The sequence below is a fragment of the Myotis nattereri genome, assembly GCF_964212035.1.
Source record: "Myotis nattereri genome assembly, chromosome: 2".
Classification (NCBI taxonomy): Eukaryota; Metazoa; Chordata; class Mammalia; order Chiroptera; family Vespertilionidae; genus Myotis; species Myotis nattereri.
In genome coordinates, this window is record NC_138076.1 from 160,835,155 (window position 1) to 160,859,683 (window position 24,529).

At 47.3% G+C, this 24,529-nt stretch overlaps 1 protein-coding gene across 8 annotated transcripts; it reads right to left on the minus strand.

Moving 5' to 3' along the window:
- Window positions 1-32: 32 nt before the first annotated feature.
- Window positions 33-23,230, minus strand: DGKA (diacylglycerol kinase alpha). 8 transcript variants are annotated; one of them, XM_081082932.1, is made up of 25 exons: window positions 22,942-23,230; window positions 22,686-22,785; window positions 15,971-16,118; window positions 15,474-15,547; window positions 15,010-15,142; window positions 14,704-14,778; window positions 14,191-14,240; window positions 13,763-13,837; window positions 13,482-13,601; window positions 13,258-13,372; window positions 12,628-12,716; window positions 12,379-12,498; window positions 12,076-12,174; window positions 11,814-11,897; window positions 11,499-11,572; window positions 11,265-11,339; window positions 10,762-10,847; window positions 10,582-10,671; window positions 2,226-2,386; window positions 1,920-1,984; window positions 1,602-1,692; window positions 1,120-1,318; window positions 891-1,011; window positions 640-700; window positions 33-364 (listed from the first exon to the last, which is right to left on the minus strand). In XM_081082932.1, the coding sequence occupies exons 3-25, from the start codon at window positions 16,032-16,034 to the stop codon at window positions 281-283; spliced, it is 2,205 nt and encodes a 734-aa protein (XP_080939058.1). In that variant the 5' UTR covers window positions 16,035-16,118; window positions 22,686-22,785; window positions 22,942-23,230; the 3' UTR covers window positions 33-280. The 8 variants fall into 8 exon arrangements, with proteins under 8 accessions (XP_080939058.1, XP_080939060.1, XP_080939059.1 ...); XM_081082934.1 differs by lacking the exon at window positions 22,942-23,230 and having other exon boundaries at window positions 22,686-22,876; XM_081082933.1 differs by lacking the exons at window positions 22,686-22,785; window positions 22,942-23,230 and adding an exon at window positions 22,503-22,674.
- Window positions 23,231-24,529: the final 1,299 nt, after the last annotated feature.

Sequence of the window (24,529 nt, forward strand, 5' to 3'; positions counted from 1 at the left end):
GAGGTATACCACTCACTTAACAGATATCCCAGTGAGGGAAAAAAAGTCATTTTATTCAGATGAGGCACTTTCAATGTATGTGTTTGTGGTGTGTTTGTGTATGTGTGTGCGCACACATATGCGTGGGAAATAGTGGAGGTGGTGCAGGATAATAAATACTGTAAGGGTGAAGGAACACTGCCCTGAGCTGGCAGGAGGGTGTGGCAGCAGTGTACAGAGCCTATGGAGTAGAGTCCAGGGAGGTGGGTTCAAGGCTGGCTTGGAGGCTGAGGTGTCCCCCTCAACACAAGAAGCCAAAGAAATTGGAGGAGCGGGGTGGTGGGCCCATGAGCATGGGCATCTGGTTCTTGTGGGTGATCTTGATCTGGAAGGGAAGGGGGCATGTTCAGATGCAGAACCTGGTGTTTTGGGGCTGCAGCAGCAGAAATTTGGAGGAAGACCCATGGGTTCAGGGTGGGTTGCTGGAGGAAGACCCATCATACATAGTAGGATGGCCAGGGGCTGGGAAGACAGGGTATGAGAGGAATGGTGCACAGGGAAACTTCAGGCATCAGGAGGAAGTAAAGAAGCTATGGCATGGAGATTTAGGATCCATGGAGCCTGAGGGTTCAATATTTGGCAGGCATAGGCAATACTCACCGTACAGGGCGACTGCATCCAGGGTTCTCCATCAATTTGCATGGGAAGGGTTTTTGTGGTGCTGTGGGAGGCCAAGGCAGATTGGTGGAGATTTCCTTACCAATCAAATACCAAAACTCTGTTTCTTAGGTTGGCTTTCAGACCCTTTAGCACTGAGATCTCCTAGTACAGTCCCTCCCCACCATTCCCAAGACCCGGGTGCTCCCGGCCCAACTCCTTCCCTCAGAGCCCCTGGCCAGAATTTTCCTTACTGAAAGGTGATCTCAGAGCACTTGGCCAGCCGACGTCCAGCACTTTTGAGCTTGGTATAGATCTGGCCCATTTCAATTGCACCCTCCAGCCCTACTACTTCCAGCCGCTTGTCACTTGGGTCTGGGGGTGGAAAGTAGTGAGATAGGTTTTGCAGAAGCAGGGTGCCTTCAGAGAGTCACACCTTCCCCTTAGTCCCGCTCACTCCGCTTCCAGAGCTGCTCCTCTCACCTGGGACACTGGTTTTCAGGATGTCAGGGTCGGTGATGACTTTAGCTGCAGAACCTAAGGCCTGGTTGATCCCGTGGATGTCCCCATGGGGTCTCTTGGTATCACCCCAGAGGTTGGATCCACCATGCGTGCTAGGAATGTTCAGGACTGCAATACCTTCTAGAGATAGGGAACTCAGATCTAATGGTTTCCCACAGATCTGAGGGTAGGAGAAAACAGATCCTTACATCACGACATAATCAAGGGCGTGACCTCTTCCTCCACCAAATGACAAATAGGGGAAAGCCAAGATTTTGAGTTTTGCAAGGGATGGAGGGAAATAGGGACTAGTATATCTTGAGAACTTGGGAATTCAAAATTGGAGAACTGGGAGGTCAAAGCAAAGGTTCAAGAATATGGGAAGTTCTTGAGGCACCTGTGTAGAGAGAAACTAAGATATAAAAAGCTGAAAAGGATATAGGGTTAGGTTTCATCATACCCACCTCAACTGTCAAAGACTCCTCCAGCTTTTTGCATGTTGAGAAGATGGATTCAGATGTGGCAAATTCGAAATACCATAGCTTGTTCTTCATTCTGTATCAGCCCCAACACAAGACCCAGTAGGGAGGGGACAAATTATGCAGTTAGCAGTGACAGGGAAGGGCATCAACCTCCTGACTCCATACCCATGCAGAACAGGGTACCTTTGGGTTGAGGGCTTTCCTAGAGGTGTTACTACCCATATAAGTGCTCGGGTCACACTTGGCCACAACTGGTCCCTGCCACTGTGTATACATACCCCCACCCCCACTTTCTCTCACCTGCTGTTGAACTTCTCAGGATATTTCTCTCGCATCATGTGGAATCGGTGAGCAATAGAGGCGTCCTGGGGAGTTCAGGGCATGTAAGATCAGAGGCCTGCCACCTCTCAGCACATAACTTTCTTTAACTTCCCCATTTGGGAGCAGTATGCCTCATGTTCTTTTCTTGCAACTCACACCACTGGGCCCCACCCCAAATTTTCCTGTGGATAGCTTCCTTAACCTCTACCTTTCCAGTCTGCCCTCCTCCAGCCTGTGCCTGCTTGACCCCTACTTCCTCCCTTCCCCCATGCCCACTCCACTGACCACACCAATGGAGAAGTAGTTATTGATGATTTGAAAGGGGACTGGGTCACACTTTTCTTCAGTTCGTTGGGGTATCACCTCCACAGACCATCGATCCATATATACCACTTTACTCATCTCTAAATCCTTGAGGATCTTCCCCAAATTCTGTCCCTCATAGCCTAGGGAGGGGGGAGAACACAGGTTAGCACTCAGCCCCAAGTCTCAGAGGGACCTCCTCTTAGCTCCTAGCTCCACAAATTCCCAGGGATTCTCTGTCCTGATTCTGCAGACTCTCCCAGCCCTTGCCAGTGGAAGGGAAGGGTGCTTGGGCATGGACCTTGCTGAGCCTTTCTTCCACACTGTCATGGAGGATGAGTGTTCCCAGTGTGTGTACCCATCTAACAATCATGCAAAGTTCATCTGGAAGACTAGAGAAAATAGCCAGAAAAATTTTAAAATGAGTGATGAATGGGGAAAATTCATTCTCTATCTCTATCTCCATCTCCATCTCTATCTCTCTCCCTCATTCCCTGACACTTTCTCTGTCTAAACAGTGTGATAAAAGTAAATAAAGTAAAAAGTAAAGGACAGAGTGCCGAGAAATAGAATGAAGTATATATGAGAGTTTAGTATATGATGACATTTCAAGTAAGCAGGGAAAAGACAGATTATTCCATAAATGGTGCTGGGTGTAAAAATTACTCCTTATACCAAAATAAATTCAAGGTGGATCAAAGAATTTAAATGTTAAAAAAAGGAAGCAGAATTTGTACTAGAAGAAAGCACAATGTTTTAACAATCTTGAGTGGAAAAGGCCTTTCTAAAGCATAATACGTACAAAGCTAGGAGCCAAAAAAGGGAAAGACTGATTAACACAAATATATTAAAATTACAAACTTCTGTATGGTGAAATAAATAACACACTTAAAAAAAAAACAACACAGACAAAATAGCCCTACCGGTTTGGCTCAGTGGTTGGAGCGTCTGCCCACAGACTGAAGGGTCCTGGGTTTGATTCCCGTCAAGGGCATGTACCTCAGTTGCAGGCTCAATCCCCTGTCCCGGTCAGGGCATGTTCGGGAGGCAACCAATCGATGTGTCTCTCTCACAGCAATGTTTCTCTCTGTGTCTCTCCCCCACCCTTCTGACTCTGTCTAAAAAAATCAATGGAAAAATATCCTCAAGTGAGGATTAACAGCAACAACAACAAAGACAAAATACAAACTGAGGAAAATTTTCTGCAGCACAGACAACAGATTAACTTCCCCAACATTCAAAAAAAGCTTACAAATTCTATATTAATAAAGTCAATAGAAAAACTGGCAAATAAGGCAATCAAGCCAATCATAGGAGAAATACAGCTCTAGCTGGTTTGGCTCAGTGGATAGAGCATCAGCCTATGGACTGAAGGGGTTGTGGGCTCAATCCCCAGTAGCGGGGTGGGCAGGAGGCAGCCAATCAATAATTCTCTCTCATCGTTGATGTTTCTATCTCTCTCTCCCTCTCCCTTCCTCTCTGAAATCAATAAAAATATATTTAAGCCGAAACCGGTTTGGCTCAGTGGATAGAGCATCGGCCTGCAGACTGAAAGGTCCCAGGTTCGATTCTGGTCAAGGGCATGTACCTGGGTTGCGGGCACATCCCCAGTGGGGAGTGTGCAGGAGGCAGCTGATTGATGTTTCTAACTCTCTATCTCTATCCCTTCTTCTCTGTGAAGAATCAATAAAATATATAATATATATATATATATATATATATATATATATATATATATGCCTGGCCACAGGAGATCACGGTTCAATTTCCAGTCAGGACACATGCCTGGGTTGCAGGTTGGTCCCCAGTGTGTGGTGTGCAGGAGGCAGCCGATCAATGATTTTCTCTCATCATTGATGTTTCAATCACTCTCTCTCTCCCTTCCTTTCTGAAATCAATAAAAATATATTTTAAATAATAATAAAAATATGCCGAAACCGGTTTGGCTCAGTGGATAGAGCGTCGGCCTGCGGACTGAGGGGTCCCAGGTTCGATTCCAGTCGAGGGCATGTACCTGGGTTGCGGGCACATCCCCAGTAGGATATGTGCAGGAGGCAGCTGATCGATGTTTCTCTCTCATCGATGTTTCTAACTCTCTATCTCTCTCCCTTCCTCTCTGTAAAAAATCAATAAAATATATTAAAAAAATTTTTTTAAAATAATAATAAAAATATATTTTAAAAAAAGAAATACAAATGGACAATATGCATATTAAAGATGCTCAAATTGACAAAGTATAAAGAGATTGATAAAATCAAGCATTAAAGGGATTATGAATAAACTGGCGCTCTCATTTGCTGTTAGTTGGAGCATATATTGTTATTTCGTTTTTGGAAGACAATTTGGCAATTTTTATCAAAACGTTATCAAATTTTATCAAAACATATCCTTTGATGTAGCAATTCCACTTTTAGGAATTTCACCTACAGAAACTAACACACATGTGCACAGCAGTGGATATACAAGTAAGTTTGCTGAGGTACTTCTAAAATAGCAAAATATTGGAAAAAATCTAAATGCTCATCAGTAAGGGAAGGTTATATGGATGGTGGCAAATCCATGCCATGAAATAATGAGCAGCTACTGAATGCAAAATGAAATCTATAGAAGCTAACATGGAAAGAGCTCCAAGACACATTAGGCCATGAAAAAAAGAACCAGAACAATTTGGATAGCATGATCCCATTTATGTTTGTTTAAAAGTTCCGTGTGTGTGTGTGCATGTGAAAACAGAAAAATGAGTGCAAATAGGAAGCAGTGGGAGGAATGTGGAATTTGGTGAGGAGTAAGGAAAAAGAGACCTATATGTGAAGACTTACACATTTCACTTTTCAAAATTTTTTACAGTGAAAATGTACTGACGTATTACTTTCTTTTTCTTTTTAATATGGAATGTTTCACAAATTTGTGTGTTGTCCTTGCACTGAGGCCATGGTAATCGTCTCTGTATCATTCCAATTTTAGTATATATACTGCTCAAGCAAGCACTATTTTTTTTAAAAGAAAATAACTAATCAAGTGTCAAATCTTTATGCTCTTGGAGCCAGCAATTTCACTTCTTGAAATCTCTCCTAGAGAAATTCTCACATCTGTGTGCAGAGATAGATGTGCAGTGTCCACGGCACATGGTTTGTAGTAAAAGACTAAATGCTACCCAGATGTCTATCAAGAGGGGACTGGTTAAATAAATTATGAAAGGCACGTTCCCTCCCAGGAGCACATCCATGCTTTTCTTCCCCGACAGGCATGCCTCTCCTAAACTCTAACAGTCCCCACAAGACTTGCAACCAGGGGAGCCATGGGCAGCAGCTGCTCCTCCCGGGCTAACCCTCTGAACCTGTGTCCAAGGCCCCATTTCCTCTGACTTTCCAGTGAGCGAAAGCAGCCCCACCTTGGCTCACTTCTTTTTTCCTATAACAGTTCTAGGGACCTTAAGCAGCCTCGCCTGTCTCTCTCCTGTTGCTTCTTCTATCCTAAGCCCTTCCTCCTTTCGCTATCCTTAGCTGTAATAAACATGCTCTCAAAATAAAAATAAATAAGTAAATAATGACATTCACAGAGCATAGTGCTATTCAGTAATAAAAGGAGTGAGGCAGCCCTAGCAGGTTTGGCTCAGTGGATAGTGTTGGCCTGAGGAGTGAAGGGTTCTGGGTTCGATTTCAGTCAAGGGTACATGCCTGGGTTGCGGGCTTGATCCCCAGTAGGGGTGTGCAAGAGGCAGCCAATCTATGATTATCTCTCATCACTTGATGTTTCTATCTCTCTCTGCCTCTCTCTTCCTCTCTGAAATCAATAAAAATATATTTAAAAAAAGAAATATAATGACAACCAAGATGAACTGTTTCGTTAAAAAGAAGAAGAAAAGCATCTGTAAAATGACCTTGTTGTTTAAATACAGATTAGTATGTCTCTAGAAAGAAAACCATGTGGAAATAGACTCCAAAACTTCAGGGAGCAGATTACAGAGAACTTTCACTTTCTTGGCACGTATATCTGAAACGTTTGAAGTATGTTTTACCACAAGCACGTATTATTTTTGCAATCAGGAAGAAAAAGATTACAAAACTGGGTCTTCACTTCCTCACATTCCATTGGTGGTTCAACCCACTGTAATTTGCCTTTCACCATACAACCCTGCTGAAACGCTTTTGGCAAAGATGCCAGTGATTCCTGCCAAAACCAATAGTGTATCTTTAGTTCTTATTTTAACTCATGGAACTGCTCACTTGGTTTCTAAACTAGCACTCTCTAAGTGACAGAGGGCCCTCTCTAACTGCTCCTTCATAGTATCTGCGGCGGGCAGGATAATGGCCCCTCGAAGATGTCCACATCCTCGTCTCCAGAATCTGTGAATGTGTTGCCGTACACAGCAAGCGGCTTTGCGTGTGTGATTCAATTAATGATTTTAAAAATGGGGAGAGTATCCTGAATTATCTAGGGGGGCCCAAGGTGATCACAGGGGTCCTTATAAGTAAAAGGGGACCCCTAGAGCCTCTAAACAAAACACAGCCCTGCCAGCACCTTGACTTTAGTGCAGTAGGACCTATTTTGGACTTCTGATCCTCAGAACGTTAAGATGATAAATTTGTGTTGTTGTTGTTGTTTTAAATCTATTTTATTGATTTTTTTACAGATAGGAAGGGAGAAGGATAGAGAGTTAGAAACATCGATCAGCTGCCTCCTGCACACCCCCATCTGGGGATGTGCCCGCAACCAAGGTACATGCCCTTGACCGGAATCAAACCGGGGACCCTTCAGTCCCCAGACTGATGCTCTATCCACTGAGCCAAACCAGTCAGAGCTGTGTTTTAAACCACTGTTTGTGGTGACTTGTTATAGCAGAAACAGGTGACTAATATAGACTCCATTAATAATTCATCTTCCTCTGCTCAAACCTTAAATAGGGTGATTACCAGGATCTGCCTGTTCTCATCCACCTTCTCTTCTTAACTCTTTTCCTGGTAACTCTTCTCCAGATGTCAATTACCACCCAGGAGCAGATGACTCTCAAACATGTATCTTCAGCCCTGACTTTTCTGCTAAATTTTTTAAAATTGTTTTATTGCTTAAAGTATTACAAAGAGTATTACATATGTCTCCTTTTTTTTCTGCCCTTGACAATCCCCTGGCCTCCCCTACCCCCCAGTGTCTTATGTCCATTGGTTATGCTTATATGCATGCATACAAGTCCTTCAGTTGATCTCTTACCCCACTCCCCCACACCCCCAACCCTCTCCGGCCTTCCCACTGTAGTTGACAGTCTGTTCGAGGTTGCTCTGCCTCTGTATCTATTTTTGTTCATAAGTTTATGATGGCCTTTATTATCCATAAATGAGTGAGATCATGTGGTATTTTTCCTTCATTGACTGGCTTATTTCACTTAGCATAATGCTCTCCAGTTCCGTCCATGCTGTTGCAAATGGTAAGAATTCCTTCTTTTTTACAGCAGCATAGTATTCCATCGTGTAGATGTACCACAGTTTTCTAATTCATTCATCTACTGATGGGCACTTAGGCTGTTTCCAGATCTTAGCTATGGTGAATTGTGCTGCTATGAATATAGGGATGCATATATCCTTTCTGATTGGTGTTTCTGTTTTCTTGGGATATATTCCTAGAAGTGGGATCACGGGGTCTCCTAAATTTTTAACATTGACTTCTAACTACCCACCACACACTTCCATCTGGGTGCTCCACTGACACCTCAATGCAGCGTGTCTAAAAATGAATCTTTCTTCCTTAAACTGGTCCTCCTCCTGTATCCCATATCTTAGTAAATGCCATCCCATCTGCTCAGTCCACAGACCTAGGAAATGTCTTAGACTGGTCTTCACGTCCTCCTCCACAACCCATTAGTTACCAAACATTGTGGCTTCTACCTCATGGCTCTGGTTGGGGTGCGTGCGGGAGGCAACCAATCAATGTGTCTCTCTCACATGATGTTTCTCTCTGTGTGTGTCTCTCCTCCTTCCTTCCACTCTCTTTAAAAAATCAATGGGGCCTTGGCCAGTTTGGTTCAGTGAATAGAGTGTCGGCCTGTGGACTGAAGGGTCCCAGGTTCGATTCCAGTCAAGCGCACATGCCCGGGTTGCAGGCTTGGTCTGCAGTGTGGGGTGTGCAGGAGGCAACCGGTCAATGATATTTCTCTCTCTCTCTTCCTCTCCCTTCCTCTCTGAAATCAATAAAAATATTTTAAAAAGAAAACCAATGGGAAAAATATCCTCAGGTGAGGATTAACACAAAACAAAACAAACAAATAAATAAAATCTGGCCAAAAATTTACATGGTAATATGTATTCAAAAATATTCCTAGCCCTAACCGGTTTGGCTCAGTGGATAGAGCATCGGCCTGCGGACTCAAGGGTCCCAGGTTCGATTCCGGTCAAGGGCATGTACCTTGGTTGCGGGCACAGCCCCAGTGGGGAGTGTGTAGGAGGCAGCCGATCAATGTTTCTCTCTCATTGATGTTTCTAACTCTCTATCTCTCTCCCTTCCTCTCTGTAAAAAATCAATAAAAATACATTTAAAAAATATTCCTAATTTCTGGAATAATATTTTATATAGAGAGGGTATAATATTTTACTTTACTTTTAAATATATTTTTTTCTTGATTTCAGAGAAGAAGGAGAGGGAGAGAGAGATAGAAACATCAATGATGAGAGAGAATCATTGACTGGCTCCCTTCTGCATGCCCCACACAAGATTGAGCCCACAACCCGGGCATGTGCCCTGACTGGGAATTGAACCATGACCTCCTGGTTCATAGGTTGACATTCAACCACTGAGCACACCGGCCAGTGTATACAAGAGTATAATATTTTACATATATTTTTCATGAGTTTAAGAGCTCCCTATGGCCAAAACCGGTTTGGCTCAGTGGATAGAGCGTCGGCCTGCGGACTGGAGGGTCCCGGGTTCGATTCCGGTCAAGGGCATGTACCTGGGTTGCGGGCACTTCCCCATTGGGGGATGTGCAGGAGGCAGCTGATCGATGTTTCTCTCTCATCGATGTTTCTGACTCTCTATCCCTCTCCCTTCCTCTCTGTAAAAAATCAATAAAATATATTAAATTAAAAAAAAAAAGAGCTCCCTACGGTTCAGGAATTGCACATTCAAATGCCTCAGTTGTTAGAAAGGTAAAGTGGACAAGTGAATAGTAGGAAGCCCAGGGATTGTGGGAATTTGAAGAATACATAACCCACTTCTTAGAAATAACCAAAGTCAAAAAATTAAAACGCTGCAAGGTAGACAATACAAATAATTTCTGTGGGCTGTCAGCTTGCAATCTCCAGCAGGATGAAGTTAAAAACTCCTCAGCACAGCATTTATGACCCTCCACAATCTGGACTCTAGAAAACTCAGTCCTCCTTCTCCCCATTCCCCATTTCACCCCTTATGTCCCAGTAACAATGAATGACTCACACTTTCCCCTAATGCACCACCACATTGTTTGGTGGCTCCAATGGTTTTACATAATTTCTTCCATTTAAAACACTTTTTACTCTCCTTAGAAGACCCCTATTCTATAATCTCCTGTGACATCTCACAGCTTTGAATCCAGCAGCTCAGCTCCAAGATACCTCAAACTCAACCTGCCCCACACTGACATCTTTAACCACCAATGCCTTCAACTCTTTCTCTTTGAAGGGAGCAAAAGACTAGAAATGGGAGTGTAGTTAGGAGACTGTTGCAATACACTTGGGAAGAAATTATAATGAATGAATACATGACCTGATTAACTGGTTGAATGAATGGATGAGTCATGGCCAATCTCCCTACAAGTTCCATCACTCGGCATCTGGCTTACATAAAAATACGTTTTCATTGATATGAGAGAGAGAGAGAGAAGAAGGGACAGGTAGAGAAAGAAACATCAATCTGCTGCATACTACTGGGGATTGAGCTGCAATCCAGGCATGTGCCCTGACCAGGAATCGAACCAGCAACCTTTCTCTGTGCACGGGACAATGCCCAACCAACTGAGCCACACTGGCCAGAGCTGGCTTAGCTCTTATACAACCTTTCTTATTCCTACATTGTCCTCCCTCTACCCCCATTTTCCCTGATGCTCTGGGCCCTAAGAATTGGTTGGGAGAAATAGAAGATTTTTAGATTTATAGGGGAGAGAACCATCACCCTTGACCCTTCTATGTTCAGACTGTGATCCTTGTTCCTTCCACAGCTCTCTTCTTTTGGGACAATCCACTTTGGTACCCGCCCATCTCTGCCTATTCTTCCCAACCCTCTTTGTTCACCAGACGCCTAGATGCTTTCTAGGTGTCTTCCCCTTCCAACCAAACTCCACCCATTACCCAAGAAAAAGTTTCTAATCATTTACCTCCTCCCCATCTTAGACAACGAGCTAGATCATTTCCAGTGCCCAGGGGTAACACGGCAACAGGAGGCACAACAGGCAAGTTGGCTTTGTCTGGGGAGGCAGGTGCGGAGATGCATGGAGGGAGTTAGCTCTGGAAGGCCACTGCCCGAGTGCCCTGCCCGGAGCGCTCCCTGCACTGACCAATGGTCTCGAGGATCCAGCCTACTGTGCCATCTCCACCACACACCAAAATCCGGCAATCGGGAACTTCTCTGAAGAATCTAAGCCTGAGACAAAAGGTGAAAGAGAAGATGAGGAACGATAACTGGAATGAGGCTACCCAACTCCCGGACAGGCAGATTACTTTTTTTTTTTTTTGGACTTTGCTTATAATCCCCTTCTCCTATGTCAAAAGACTTATCTCTATTAAGGGCAGAGAAAAGGTACAATGGGGAGAGTTTATAGCTACTCCTTAGTAGTTAGGAAAAATTGGTATCTCCAACCGTTGAGCAGAACAATGATGAGGCAGAGCACTTAGAGGACAGAATACTCAGTGACCCTAGTGAAAACAGCATTCTGAATTCTGATTTCTAGGGGGTCCCTTGGCCCTCCCCTCCCAACATGCAATCTTTCCTGCTCTCTCAACATACACAGATAGGCAGACACACACAAACATTGTGCTATAGCTCCCAACTTACACTCACCCTGGCTCAGGACCATCCTTTAGGAGGTTGAACACCTGTCGAGGGTTTAGCAGATACTGGAATTTCCAAAGCACCCTATTTGAGGGAAAAAGGAAAGCTCATGGCAGGGGATGGAGTTTCTGTACCCCACCTTCTTGCTGTCCTCCTCAAGGAAAGTCCTCTCCATACACACAGATTCCAAATCTCTGTCGGTCTTCTCCCTCCATCTCAGAAGACCCAGTATTGTTTTCTCACCTCTCTCCCTGCTTCCCACCACTCTTAGGGTTGACAAAGACCAGAAGTGGGTGGGTGTTAGCAACAGGGTCAATCTGCATGGAGGAAGAAAACAAGGATAAGGAACACAGGGTTTTGTTAGAGTTCAGATGGACCCTGGAGACAGGAACAGAAAGCTGTTATTCCCCCAAGATATTTTTTCCCCTCCTCTACCAGGGTGGGGCTTCTGGAGAGCAGGCACAATTCCCCAGGTTTCTACTTCATTCCCCCCAGGAGGGTTCCAGTGAAGGAAAACCATTCCCCACCACATGAAGCCCAACCCTCTCAGCCTTGTACCCGCAGAGCCTCAAACGTGCTCAAATTTAAATCATCCACGATCTTCTGGCTTGCTTTGCTACTTTTATGCTCCTGTCCAGAGGCCTAGGAAGGGAAGCAAAGGGAAGGAAAACTGGATTGTGTGTGAATCCCTAAAGAGATGAGAGTTTGACTTGAGTCCTAAAAGTATAGGCTCTCTGCTCTAAATGGCATTGTGTGCATGTGTATTTTTAAATCGGAGAAGCACTCGTGTCCCCTCCCAGCCACTTCCCACAGCACTCACCAAGACGCTGGGATAGATGGAAGATGGGGGCAAGATGTGATCCCGGAGCAGCCCACAGTCACACTCATGGCCCACAGCTTGCAGGCAGTCATCATGGATCTGAAAGACAAGGTGGGCATGGCGAGATCGTGGAGGGAACCTCATCACTTCTCAACTTGGGGATCTGGTACTGAAAAGAGAGCCCATAGGGGCTGTAAGGGATAAGCTGTCTGGGAGGCGAGAAGACTAGAGATAAAAGAGAAGACAGGGCAGTTTAAGCAGGGGCCCCAAGGCGCAGCCTGTAGACAAAGCCTCTGAACTGACCTCTAGGTGGCACCACACACAATGCAGCCCAACTAGACCGTGGTAGATCCGGATTTTTTTCTGACAGCGGTCGCATCTTCCAGATACACAGCCTCCTCGCACCCACACATGTGATTGGACCTTGGGGAGAAAGGCAATCCCAGTCTGAGAGGGTCTGAGCAAGGACTGGGGAAGGGTTGAGGGTAACAATGGGCCAAGGGCTGGGGCCAGGCTATGGATGGTGATGGGGTAGGCATGGGGGTCACTCACACCAATGTCCTTCCGAGACTTGGCATAGGTGCTGACTTCACAAGGCAGGGCCTTCATGGCACATTGGTCGTGAACGGTGTACTTACAGACTGGGCAAGGAGGAAGAAGGTCAGAGCCTTAGCTAAAGCCCCTCTCTCTAGTTCCTCCTTACCCGGGGGTGAGGTAGGATCACTCACTGAAACAAGACATATAATCCCTTGCTGTGAGGGTATGGTAGATAATTAAAGTTTGGGGTGGGGGTTCACCTCCAAGACCTATGCCTTTTGCTCACTCTTCCCCCTAAGAGAGCAATTGTTACTGCATGACTACCCCTACTCCCTCCGCGTGCCAATAACTGAGTTGGATGATCCAAAGGAGGCCCAGATATAAAACAATAATAATAACTAATTTTTATTGTAGAATTAATAGTAGGTACATGCACTGGATGAAGCACTTTCCTTGCAACAACTTAGTTAATGCTCACAATGATCTCAATTTCAGTTGAGGAAACTAAGGCTTAACTAGGTCACATAACTAGTCAGTGACAGAGGTCAGAGTTCAAACCCAGGTTACACTGAGTTCAGAGCACCATGCTCCCACAGACAGCTGGGCTGCCCCTCTGCTCCCACACTCCCAGGCCCCATCACTCACGGTTACAGCACAGGCCCTGTTTGCCAAGACCAATGCTTGACTCGCACAGGTTGCAGTAGACTGGTCGGGGGAACCTCTTAGGTCTCCACATGTGCTGCCCATTGTCCTTCAGGGTCTAGGAGGGCACAGTAAATGCTAGGGAGTGTCTAAGCCCTTAGAGAACTAACCTCTGGCAAACAACCCAAGGCAGCTGTCTTAACTTCCTTACAGGTCTCTCTACTCACCATCTCCAGGCCCAGCAGCACTAGCAATGGCACCGTAGTGGCCCCAGCCCGCAGCCACTCAGCCAGGGAGACAGAGCCACTGCCATCATAGTCAATCTCTTTCATCATTTCTTGAAGAATCTGAGCAGAGAATGGGGAGACTCTTGGTGTGAGTGGCCCCTCAGATCTGACACCTCTCCAAGGCCCCCCAGGACACCCTAGACCAGCCATCCTAGGTAAGGGTAAAGTAGACTCACCAGGGAGAAAATACAAGAAGGGACATGAAGGAAGAGCTGCCTTACCGGCTTCAGCTCAGACACATCCCAATCCAGGTATTCAGCCACTCGCATCATCTGTGTGATGATTTTTTCCACTTCCTGTGGGCCAAGAGAGTAAGAGCCACAGCCATATCCCACCTCACTACCACCATTCAAACCGTTCTCTAGAAATCAGAGTTCTTACATTCCACCCCAGACCCATCTCTCATTCTCAGGTGCCTATGCTAAGTCTATGTGTGTTCATATGTTTGCAAGGCAGTCCCCAATTCATGTCTCCAGCCTCCTCTTTTAGGGGTCAAGAGCTTGGGACCTACTCCCAAATTTAGTTCTACAAGATTCAACTTCTCCCTCTAGCTTCCTCTGCTTCTTAAGATCCTGGAAGAGTTGAGACAGGAGGGCACAGACAAATGGACACATACTCCCTTGCCCAGCATACAGGTCCCCCAACTCACTGAGCTGTCCAGGATCCCATTTCTGTCCATGTCGTACAGCTTGAAGGTGACTGTGGGGTGTTTTAGGGGGGCCAGGGTCAGTTTGTGAGGGATACCCAAAGAATTCATCATAGAATACAGGGGAAACAAAGAGATAGGGAGAAACCTTTTAGATGAAGAGCCCAGAGCTTGGGGTTGGGACTGAAAAAGGAGACAAAAAGGGAGGGGAAACAGGTCTGGATTCCACCCTCAGTGAACCTGATAGGGGAGATACTACACACCATCTACATCCCAAGAACACCCCAGGCCACCTACATGAAAATGTACAAAACATAGGAACTCGGGTGACTATGGTGGATGGCATTAGGTATAAGGAGTCTGGGGGAACAGAGAAAATGGGCTCACTCTCTGGCCCCACCTTTGTCGGGCCCTGTCGGTCTTTAGGAATCCTGAAAAAATTAGGGAAGGAAGGCTGGGGAACACCCTCTCTCCCTTCACCTTCTTCCCCTCCCCGAGTCCAGAATGGCAACTCACATTCTAGCTTGTCTTCCGGTCGGCCACCCTCCAGCAGGGAAAAGTAGCAGGAGACATCACTGAGACACACCATATCTGGATACAAAACGTACAGTAAGTCTGAGGTGGGGCTCCCTTCACTCTGGCTCTTCTCTTTTCCTTTGTTTGTCCCAACTCTTCCCTTTAACTTTCCTTCTTCCGGCTCCCAGAGACCTCTACCTCTGACCCCCAACCCTAACCCCAGCATGTGACTCAATTCAGCTCTCACCCCAAAACCCATGACTTTTCTTCAGGAGGCTGGGCCCATTCCCACCTGTGTGACCATACCTTTCTTTACAGTCTCTTCTAAGGAGTAACTAGTCTGGAAGGATTGAAACAGGGCCAAGCTTAGGTGACTGGGAACATCATCCACTTCCAGGTAGATTTTCAGGAATTGCTGGAATCCCTCATACCCAATGGCCTATGATGAGAGCAACCATTATCCTGGGGAGTCTGCAGGATGGGAGTTGGGGATTGAAGAATTGGGAGTAGTGGGGACAGAGACAGTAAGTGCAGAATTGAGAAGCACCCAAGGCAGGAGTATAACTTCTTAGGTTGAGTCCTGAATTACTAGAATCTCTTGCTTTGTCCTAAAGCAATAGCTGCAGTAACAATGAATGTTGGGGTATCTCGAGGGAAGAGAGCATGGTTGGGCCCAGAATAATCCCTGGAAGTTGGGGATCCCAATGGTGTAGCAAAAAACAAAGATAGGAGGAGTTGGTCCAGGAAAAGATTTACCAGCTGCCACTCACATCTTCTTGGACATATCCAGCCATTTCACCATCCTCAAAGAGCTTTAGGACATCACTGACCTTCTTTGTGGAGTCTACGGTGTGAAGAGAGTAAAAGAAGAGCATTAGTCTAGTTTAGCTCTCCCTGCCCTCTGCCAGTGTCCCACCCAGACATCCAACAGGAAAAAAGAGTCAAGTGAGACGAAGAAAGAAGAAAGTCTGAAATGCACAGAAATACAGAAGAGAATAACATTTCAGATCCTCCAAGTGGTACCCCTATTTTTTCTTCTCTGAGACTTGGAACAGGCAGTCAAGGTTCAGAGAAGGTAGATGGACAGCTGAGACCCCAGACATCTCCCCATCTCCCTCTCCTCCCTTTCCTAGTCATGGGCATATCTTAGGAGCTGACTGGTTCAAGATCATGGGGAAAACTGGGGGTGAGGGGGGAAAATTGAAGGAAGAGGAGGAGCTCTCTGGGGTAAGGTCTCCAGAACTAAAGGACTGAGAGAAAGACTCACATTCCATGTATTTTTGCAGCTGGGCAAAATCATTGGGGCTTATTAGGCCCCTCTCCTTGGCCATCTTCCTTTTTTTCACAAGGGTGGCCACAAGGGCAGCGTGGTAGTACAGCTTGTGGTGCCTGGACGTGGGCTTCCAAGGGTAGGTCTGGAGGATGACAAGAGCATGTGGCTGAAAGAGCCAGCATGGTCTCTGTGGTTGTCTACTCCGTTAATTCTCCACTCCCACTATTATTTCTGTTCTTTCCTTTTCTCTGAGTCTCTTCTGTGCCTTGTGTTCCTCTCCATGTGTCTCTATCTCTCCCTGACAGACTGTCCTTTGTCTCTGTTTTTGACTCATCTCTTACTCTCCTCCATTTCTGGATCCTTCTCCAGCTCTCTTATTCCCCTCGCCCCCCAATCTGTCTTAATTCATCTTGACCACCCTCACCTTCCCGCCCCCACACCCGCTTTCCCAGTGTATATGTCTTCGTGAGTGTGTCTCTCGCCTGCTTCTACCTTTTCTCCCGCCACCCCCAATCTCTGCAGTCAATTCCAAGCCCGTGCTCTCCATCGCGGATCCCACATCCCGGCCGCCCTGGTGGTTCTCACTGCGCTGTTGGCACGCCTTCCGGGCCAGGACCCCATTTTGCTCCGCCTCCAGCCTCGGTCTCCAGCCCCGCTCTGCCACCCACTCCCCGAGCCACCCACGCCCCGCAACGACCTCTAGCGCTTCTGACGCGCGCGACACAGAACCAACTCTGGTGGGTCCCCAACCTTGGCCCCGCCTCGCCAGTGTCCAGCTCGACTGAGGAAGGGGGGAAGCCAGGCACGTGAGATTGGGAGAAGTTAGGGGAAAGACATCTATCTGCCTGGCTTCCCGGTTGCAGCAGGGTTTAACTAAATGTGGGAGTCTCAAATTATGGGGTCTTCCTTCTACCCACCTAGGTTGGCTAACAGTGTTTAGGGAGCTAATTTTTTAGCTCTGGGACTCAGAGACCAAAGAGGAGCCATCACGTGGATCATGCTGACCACTGGCCCAGAGACCAAGTAGCAGAGGGCAACTTGCCCTGAGTATTGAAAAACAGCAATAATAATATCTCACATTAGTATGGCACAGCATAGGACAGCACCGTTTTGGAGTCAAACAGAACTAGGATTAGTCATATCTGGGTTCTATTTTTAGCTCTGATACCAGCGTCTGATTTGGACAAACTACATCTGTAAAATGGGGAGAATGACACCTATCTATCACAGTTGTGAGGATTGTCAAATAATGTATAAAAAGTACCAACTATAATGCCTGGCATACAGAAGGCCTTCAAGAAACAGTAGTTATTGTATTAACAATTAAAAGAAAATTCTATGAGATAAAAAATGATTGGTATAGCCATTCTATAGGTGAAGAAACTAAAGCTCCAAGAAGAGGTTGGGACTTCCCAAGGCAGGAACCAAACTGCAATCCAAGAATTGTGTGGCAGGGGCCCCTGCTTGTCTTTCTGTATATATATATATATATATATATATATATATATATATATATATATATAAAATTTTTTAAAATTCATTTCAGCCGAAGCCGGTTTGGCTCAGTGGATGGAGCGTCGGCCTGCGGACTGAGGGGTCCCGGGTTCGATTCCGGTCAAGGGCATGTGCCTGGGTTGCAGGCACATCCCCAGTGGGAGATGTGCAGGAGGCAGCTGATCGATGTTTCTCTCCCATCGATGTTTCTAACTCTATCTCTCTCCCTTCCTCTCTGTAAAAAATCAATGGAATATATTTTAAAAAAATAAAAATAAAAATAAATAAAATTTATTTCAGAGAGGAAGGGAGAGGAGTGAGGGACAGAAACATCAATGAGAGAGAATCATTGACCAGCTGCCTTCTGCATGCCCCCTACTGGGGACTGAGCCTGCAACCCCTGAATGTGCCCTGACTGGAAATTGAACCCTGACCTCCTGGTTCATGTGTGGATGCTCAACCACTGAGCAACACTCTCCTCTTCAAACACTGCCTTTTAGTCTCACTGACCTCCTTTCTGATCTGCAAACATACCAAGTTCTTCCCTGCTCAGGGCCATGAGACTTACTGTTCTGTCTGCCTGGAACACTCTTCCATACTCGTGGGCAGAGCTGACTTTTTGCCAAAGCTGAAATGTCAGCTCCTCCAAGAGTCCTTCCCTGATCATTCTAAAGTAGTCCCCTCCTTTGCATAGCACCGTCATTTCTTTCATAGAACATAACACAGCTAGAAATTATTTTTCTCTTTGAACCCTATTTTTTTCTTTGAACCATTTTTTATTTTTCAACTACAGTTGACATATATTGTATTAGTTTCATCCCAGTGATTAGACATTATATAACTTACTAAGTGATCATCCTGATAAATCTCATACCCAATTATTTTCTTTCCTGTTTGTCTTCTCCTACTAAAATGTAAGTTCCTGCCGAAACCGGTTTGGCTCAGTGGATAGAGCGTCAGCCTGCGGACTGAGAGGTCCCGGGTTCGATTCCGGTCAAGGGCATGTACCTGGGTTGCGGGCACAGGATGTGCAAGAGGCAGCTGATCGATGTTTCTCTCTCATCGATGTTTCTAATTCTCTCTATCTCTCTCCCTTCCTCTCTGTGAAAAATCAATAAAATATATTTAAAAAAAAATAAAATGTAAGTTCCACAAGGGCAGGAACTTATCATTTTTTAAATTCTATTTCTTTAATCTTTTGTTTCTTTTTAAAATATATTTTTATCGATTTCAGAGAGGGAGAGGGAGAGAGAGATAGAAACATCAATGATGAGAGAGAATCATTGATCGGCTGCCTACTGCACACCCCCTATTGGGGATCGAGCCAGCAACCTGGGCATGTGCCCCTGACGAGAATCAAACACAGGACTCTTCAGTCTGCAGGCTAACGCTCTATCCACTGAGCCAAACCAGCCAAGGCTTGTCAGTATTATTCATCACTGTAGCCCCAATATCAAAAACAGTGCCCAAACATGATCTCACTCATTCGTTGAATATAATGAACAACATAAACTGATGAACAAAAACAGATCCAGAGACAGAGAAGCATCGATCAGACTGTCAAACCTCAGAGGGAAGGTAGGGGAGGGTGGGGGTAAGGGAGAGAAATGAACCAAAGGACTTATATGCAAGCATATAGGCCTAACCAATGGACACAGACAATGGGGGATGAGGGCATGAGTGGGGGGGGGGGGTAATGTGGGGATAAGGACACATATGTAATAACTTAATAATAAAAAAAAACCCAGTGCCCAGCATGTTGTAGGTGCTCCATATTGGTTGTACAAATAGTTATGTAAAGTTAAGGAGTCATATTTTGAGAATAATAATACAAATATGGTTAAATGGGATGCCAGCGTGTCCATCTTGATAGGCAGGGGAATACGTGAGACAATTTGGAGCACATATAGTAGGTGCTAAATAAATATTTGTTAAATGAATGAATAATGTTAATCTGACCTCTGCCTCCCCTCTGCCCACTTATTTATTCAGGCTCAAGGAGGCAGTTAGAACCTATGAGAATTTCTTTTCTGGTGGTGCAAGAATCTACTCTGTAGCCTCTAACCTTGGGACATCTTTGCTGCCCACCTCTATGTGTATAACATTCCTCGCCTGGGGGCGCTCTGGGAACACTTAGGGAGGGGTTCTGTGACACTGATATTCTGGAGAAAGGAGTCCACCCCTCTGGCCCTTTTCAAAGACTATAATCCAACTTCTACTGCCAACAGAGCTAATGAATACATAATAGTCTTATGGCTAATGGGCCTGTATGGCTTAATTAGCCACTCTGATTACCCCTGGGAATTCTTAGATGGCTCCAAGGTTCTAGGACATCTGCGAGAGAAAGTGACAGGGAGAGAGCAAACAAGGGACAAAAGGACAATACTTCTTTCTTGTCTCTCTTTTCAAAAAATGATCCTTCCTAGCCTCCAAGGTCTTAAATGTAGTATACAGTAGAGGTTAAGAGTATGGACTTTTGAATTCGATAGGCATGGATTAGAATCCTAGCTCTTGGGTGAGTTATTTCATCTCCCTAAACCTGTTTCCGCATCGATAAAATGGTTACCTAGAGAAATTAGTCACCATGTGAGGATTAAATAAGGTAATACATGCAACATACTTAGTAAACTTCATGACACAGAAGAACTCTATAAATGTTAGATAGTATTATTTTTGTTATTTTATTATAATACAAGGATGGTACCTAGAGAAACGCACATCTGGAGTTTAGGGAAAATGATATCTTTGACCCAGGAAGGCATAAATTCTAGGGACTCCCAGTAGCAGTGAGGCCCAATTGTAGACTTTCCCCCGTGTCAGGCACCGACATGTAGCATTAGGATTCTGCATTTTGCCTATGGGGAGTGGGGGGCGGGGGGGGGGGTGAGGAGGTGGCTGCAAACTACACTGTCAGGGTCCAAGGATACTCCTGGGCTGCGACCTTGGACATAGGACTCCTGGGATCTTTTCAGCCATCCTTCGGACTTTCCCCCCGAAAGTTTAGCCACCCCAGTTGCTGGAAGGCAACAAACTGCAGGATCCTAGAACCTTAAAGACCTATAACAAGTCCAGGTTTGTCCTCCGCTCCATCCCAACCCTGAGTCTACAACCTGGGCTAGTCCAGGCGGCTGCTAGGGTTGGGAGGGTGGGGTCAGCTGCCAGCCGCCAGCTACTGTGACTCACCCTTCCCTTCCCTCCTCTGCTTTCCCTGCCTGCCTCTTCCAACTCGGGGTGAGAGAGTTAGTTGACTTGGAGGCAGAGAATCGTCGAACATCCTCAGAGCTGGGAGGAAACTGAGGCCCAGAGAGAGGGCAACCGTCTCAGGGGGACACGCAGACTCCGCACAGCCTGTCCCGGGTCCATTTCATTAAACCTTCGTGCCTCTGGTTCCTAGATCTTATTTTAAACATCACATACTAACATTGCTGGTAACCGAAAGGTAAGTATGCTTTCCAAAGCCAGTGCTAACATTTACAGTTTCCCTTTTCACCTCAACACTCATTGCTCACATTCCAAGTCCCAGGAGTTTACCATTACTCAGGGATCAGCTCTGCCCCCACAACATTAAGGCTGACCCAGCAAGGAACCCCAAGGGCAGGCACTGGTCCTTGAGGGCCCAGGACTGAACCTGGACTTCTGAACCGTTAACCACAGGAGAGCCTGCATCCTCCTCTTCCCTGCCCATCGCTGCCACTAGTTTAGTAGCCCCCTAGAGGGAAGCATTTGGCTTGGCTTGAAGCCTCAAAATTCGTTAAACCTCCACAAACCTCACAGATGGCAGTGTTGCTTGATTAAGGGGGTGGGGTGTGGGGGTGTGGGTGGGGGGGGGGGGTCATTGTGCAGCGCAGGAGGAAGTTCCGATGTTGGCACAGTTGGGGCATGTGGGCTCATTCGTTCTGAGGGTGAGAAGATGCCCAATCATATTTGCGTTTCTTCTTCAGTAAAGCTCATTTCCTCCCCCGAAGGTGAAAAACGGGACTCAGACCCCGGGAGTTTCAGAATCCCGGTGACAGGTGTGGAGACGATACGGGTGGGAAGTCGGGGACCAGGAGGCCAAAACAAGAAGCCTTTTCCAACGTGCAGCGTTGTCGAGGTTCCCAAAATGGACTTTCCTCGCACTCGGGTCCCTGAGAGCTGGGCTTCCCCATCCCTCCGAGACAGGGAGAGGAGGCGGGGAGCTCTGGGTGCACCGCTGCCTCCCCGGCTCCGGCCGAGCCCTCCCGCTGCCCCCGCGCCCCGGCGCTAACCCCGCGGGCTCCCCGCTCCAGCTGTCACGCTTCCTCCTCCGCCGCCCAGCAGCCCTACCCCGCCCGGGGCCGTGCCCTCGCGCGCCCCCGCCCTCCAGCGCCGAGGGCCGGGCGGGCGGCGGGGGCTCGCGGGGTCTGTACCTGCCTGCGGAGGGCGCGCGGTCGGAGCTGCAGCGCGGGAGCCGGAGCCGGAGCCGGAGCCGGGATGCAGGGGCCGGGCCGGGCCGGGCAGAGACGGCCGCCGCGGGGCCGCCCCTCTCCTGACGACACAGCTGCCCGCCCCTCACCCCGGCCGGCCCGCCCGCGCCCGCGCCCGGGGCCCCCAGCACCGGGATGCCGGTCTGGAGAGGCCCCCGTTCCAGCTCACCCAGCCTCGCTCCCCCGCTCCCGGTGTCTCCAGGGCTCCGGTCTGTGCCTCCTTCTCCACCTCCTGCCCGCGCTGCTCATCTTCTTCCCGCCCCGGGGCCCGCTCTGCCGCTGTTTCCCCTTCCTTCCAGCCACTCACGGCCTCTCCCTGCATTCCAGCCCCGGGAGCTCGGGATGATCGGGGGCGGGGGCGGGAGCGGACGGCACAGGGGGACAGCTGCCCCGGGCCCGCGCCTCCCGCTCCTAACTGCTGCCTTCCCAGCTCCGGTGCATCCACTATGGGCTAAGTCCATACCCCGGAGATCTCTCGGCAGCGAGGCCAGAGTTCAGACTCCACATCCTGAGACCCCAACCGCCCCCCCACACACCCACCAGGGGCCCCACTACCTGCCGCTACTTGAGAAAAGCTGCCCCCTTACCTCCAGGCCCCTCACCTCAGGAACACCCCGACCCGGACGCCTCACACTTGTCTTCCCAAGTGTACGGACACTTCCTTCTCGCAAAACCCAGATGGCTCCCTTGATTCTGGGGTGGAGGTTTAGGTGCAAAGAGCACTCTGGCCTGTTCCACCCTTTCTTTATGTCCGCACCCTCCCACGTTACCTGCTGGTCCTGGCAGGTGGCATAGAAGGCCTTGGCCAAAAGTCGGGGTGAAAAGAGGTCTTTTCAGCTTCTTTCTGGAATCTGTTCTGGAGTGAAGACCCTGGGGGCAGCACGGTGGCAAGGGAGAGAGACGGAGGCCAAGGGACTTACTGGTAGGCACTGGGGACCCTGGCATCCTGCTTCCTGGCCCCGCCCCGTCTCCCCCTCCACACACACACACACACACACACACACACACACACACACCTCCTCTTACCCTTCATTGAAATAGGGCACAATAACAAAGGCTTGAGTTCCTGGAATCTTCCTTTTTACACCTGGTGGCAGAAGAAAGGGGGGGGGGAGCCCTGGCTGGGAGGGTGTATGTGTGTTCTGTAAATGTTGTGTGTGTACACACACACATATAATATAGACATACTTCTACATTCTTCGGTGGGGGTTGAAGAGGAGGAATGAATACATGAGGACCTCTAGTGGAAACAGAGGGGTGCAAGCAGTTCTTGATTGTTTTAAGACAATCAAGACAGGCTTGTTGGAAGAGACTCCTCCATTTTTTAAAAAAAATATTTTATTGATTTTTTTACAGAGAGGAAGGGAAAGGGATAGAGAGTTAGAAACATGGATGAGAGAGGAACATCAATCAGCTGCCTCCTGCACACTCCCCACTGGGGGTATACCCACAGCTAAGGTACATGCCCTTGACCAGAATCGAACCCAGGACCCTTCAGTCCGCAGACCGACGCTCTATCCACTGAGGGTCCCAGGTTCAATTCTGGTCAAGGGCATGTACCTTGGTTGCAGGCACATCCCCCATAGGGAGTGTGCAGGAGGCAGCTGATTGATGTTTCTTTCTCATGGATGTTTCTAACTCTCTATTCCTCTCCTTCTCCCTTCCTCTCTGTAAAAAATCAATAAAAAATATATATTTTTTTATAAAGGCCTATTTTGCACCAGGGCTTGTACTTAGTTCTGCAAGACAGCCAAATACAGAGCCTAGTTTAGGGGTACACCATAGAGTGGCCTGGTGTGTGCGAGTGTGTGTATGTGTCAAGTGCCTGCCCCTCGAACCCACCCTAAACAAGCATATGGTATCAGTTGAGAACAAGTCCCCTAGAGCCTCTTCCAATCAGTTTTCTGTCCTTGAACCTCTCATCTAGAAATACTAGAATGCCCCTAGCTGGTTTGGCTCAGTGAATACAGCATCGGCCTGCGGACTGAGGGGTCCTGGGTTTGATTCCCATCAAGGGCACATGCCCGGGTTTCAGGCTCGATCCCCAGTAAGGGGTGTGCAGGAGGCAGCTGATCAACCGATCAATGATTCTCAGCATTTACGTTTCTATCTCTCCCTCTCCCTTCTTTTCTGAAATCAATAAAAACACATTTTTTTAAAAAGTAGAAATACTGGAATGATACTACTCCTTAAAGCACTCAGCTTTCCTTGCAAATAACACTCCCAGTGATACACCCTATGTATGACCTGAGTTCCTCATTCCCTCCTCCTCATCAGTTCTGTCCCTACATGAGGTTAGAGAGTCCCCTTTGACGACATTATTTGAGACGTCCGCGTGAAGCAGGAGGCGATTTCTCTAGTGAGGAATGAGGTGGCATCAGCCTGGGCGCCTGTGTGTCTTCTCTGGGAACGGTGTCACGCCCCAAGTCGGTTACTGGTGGGGGTAGGATGCAGAAAGGCCAAGTAACATCTCAGGAGGAAGCGTCTGATGACTGCAGTTCCAGGTGCTCATTTCTTTAATCAACCACATCATAAAAATCAGAAAGAAAGAAACCGCAGTGAACAAAGGGAAAGGAAAAAACAGCCTTGTTCTCCTCAGCCTCTTCTTTCCCCT

Coding starts and splice junctions, on each gene's coding strand:
- DGKA (XM_081082932.1), bottom strand. CDS start 16,034: ATGGCCAAGGAGAGGGGCCTAATAAGCCCCAATGATTTTGCCCAGCTG. Junction 15,548..15,970: donor GCTGCAAAAATACATGGAAT/GTGAGTCTTTCT, acceptor TTCACACCGTAG/ACTCCACAAAGAAGGTCAGT. Junction 365..639: donor GGATGCAGTCGCCCTGTACG/GTGAGTATTGCC, acceptor CTTCCCTTCCAG/ATCAAGATCACCCACAAGAA.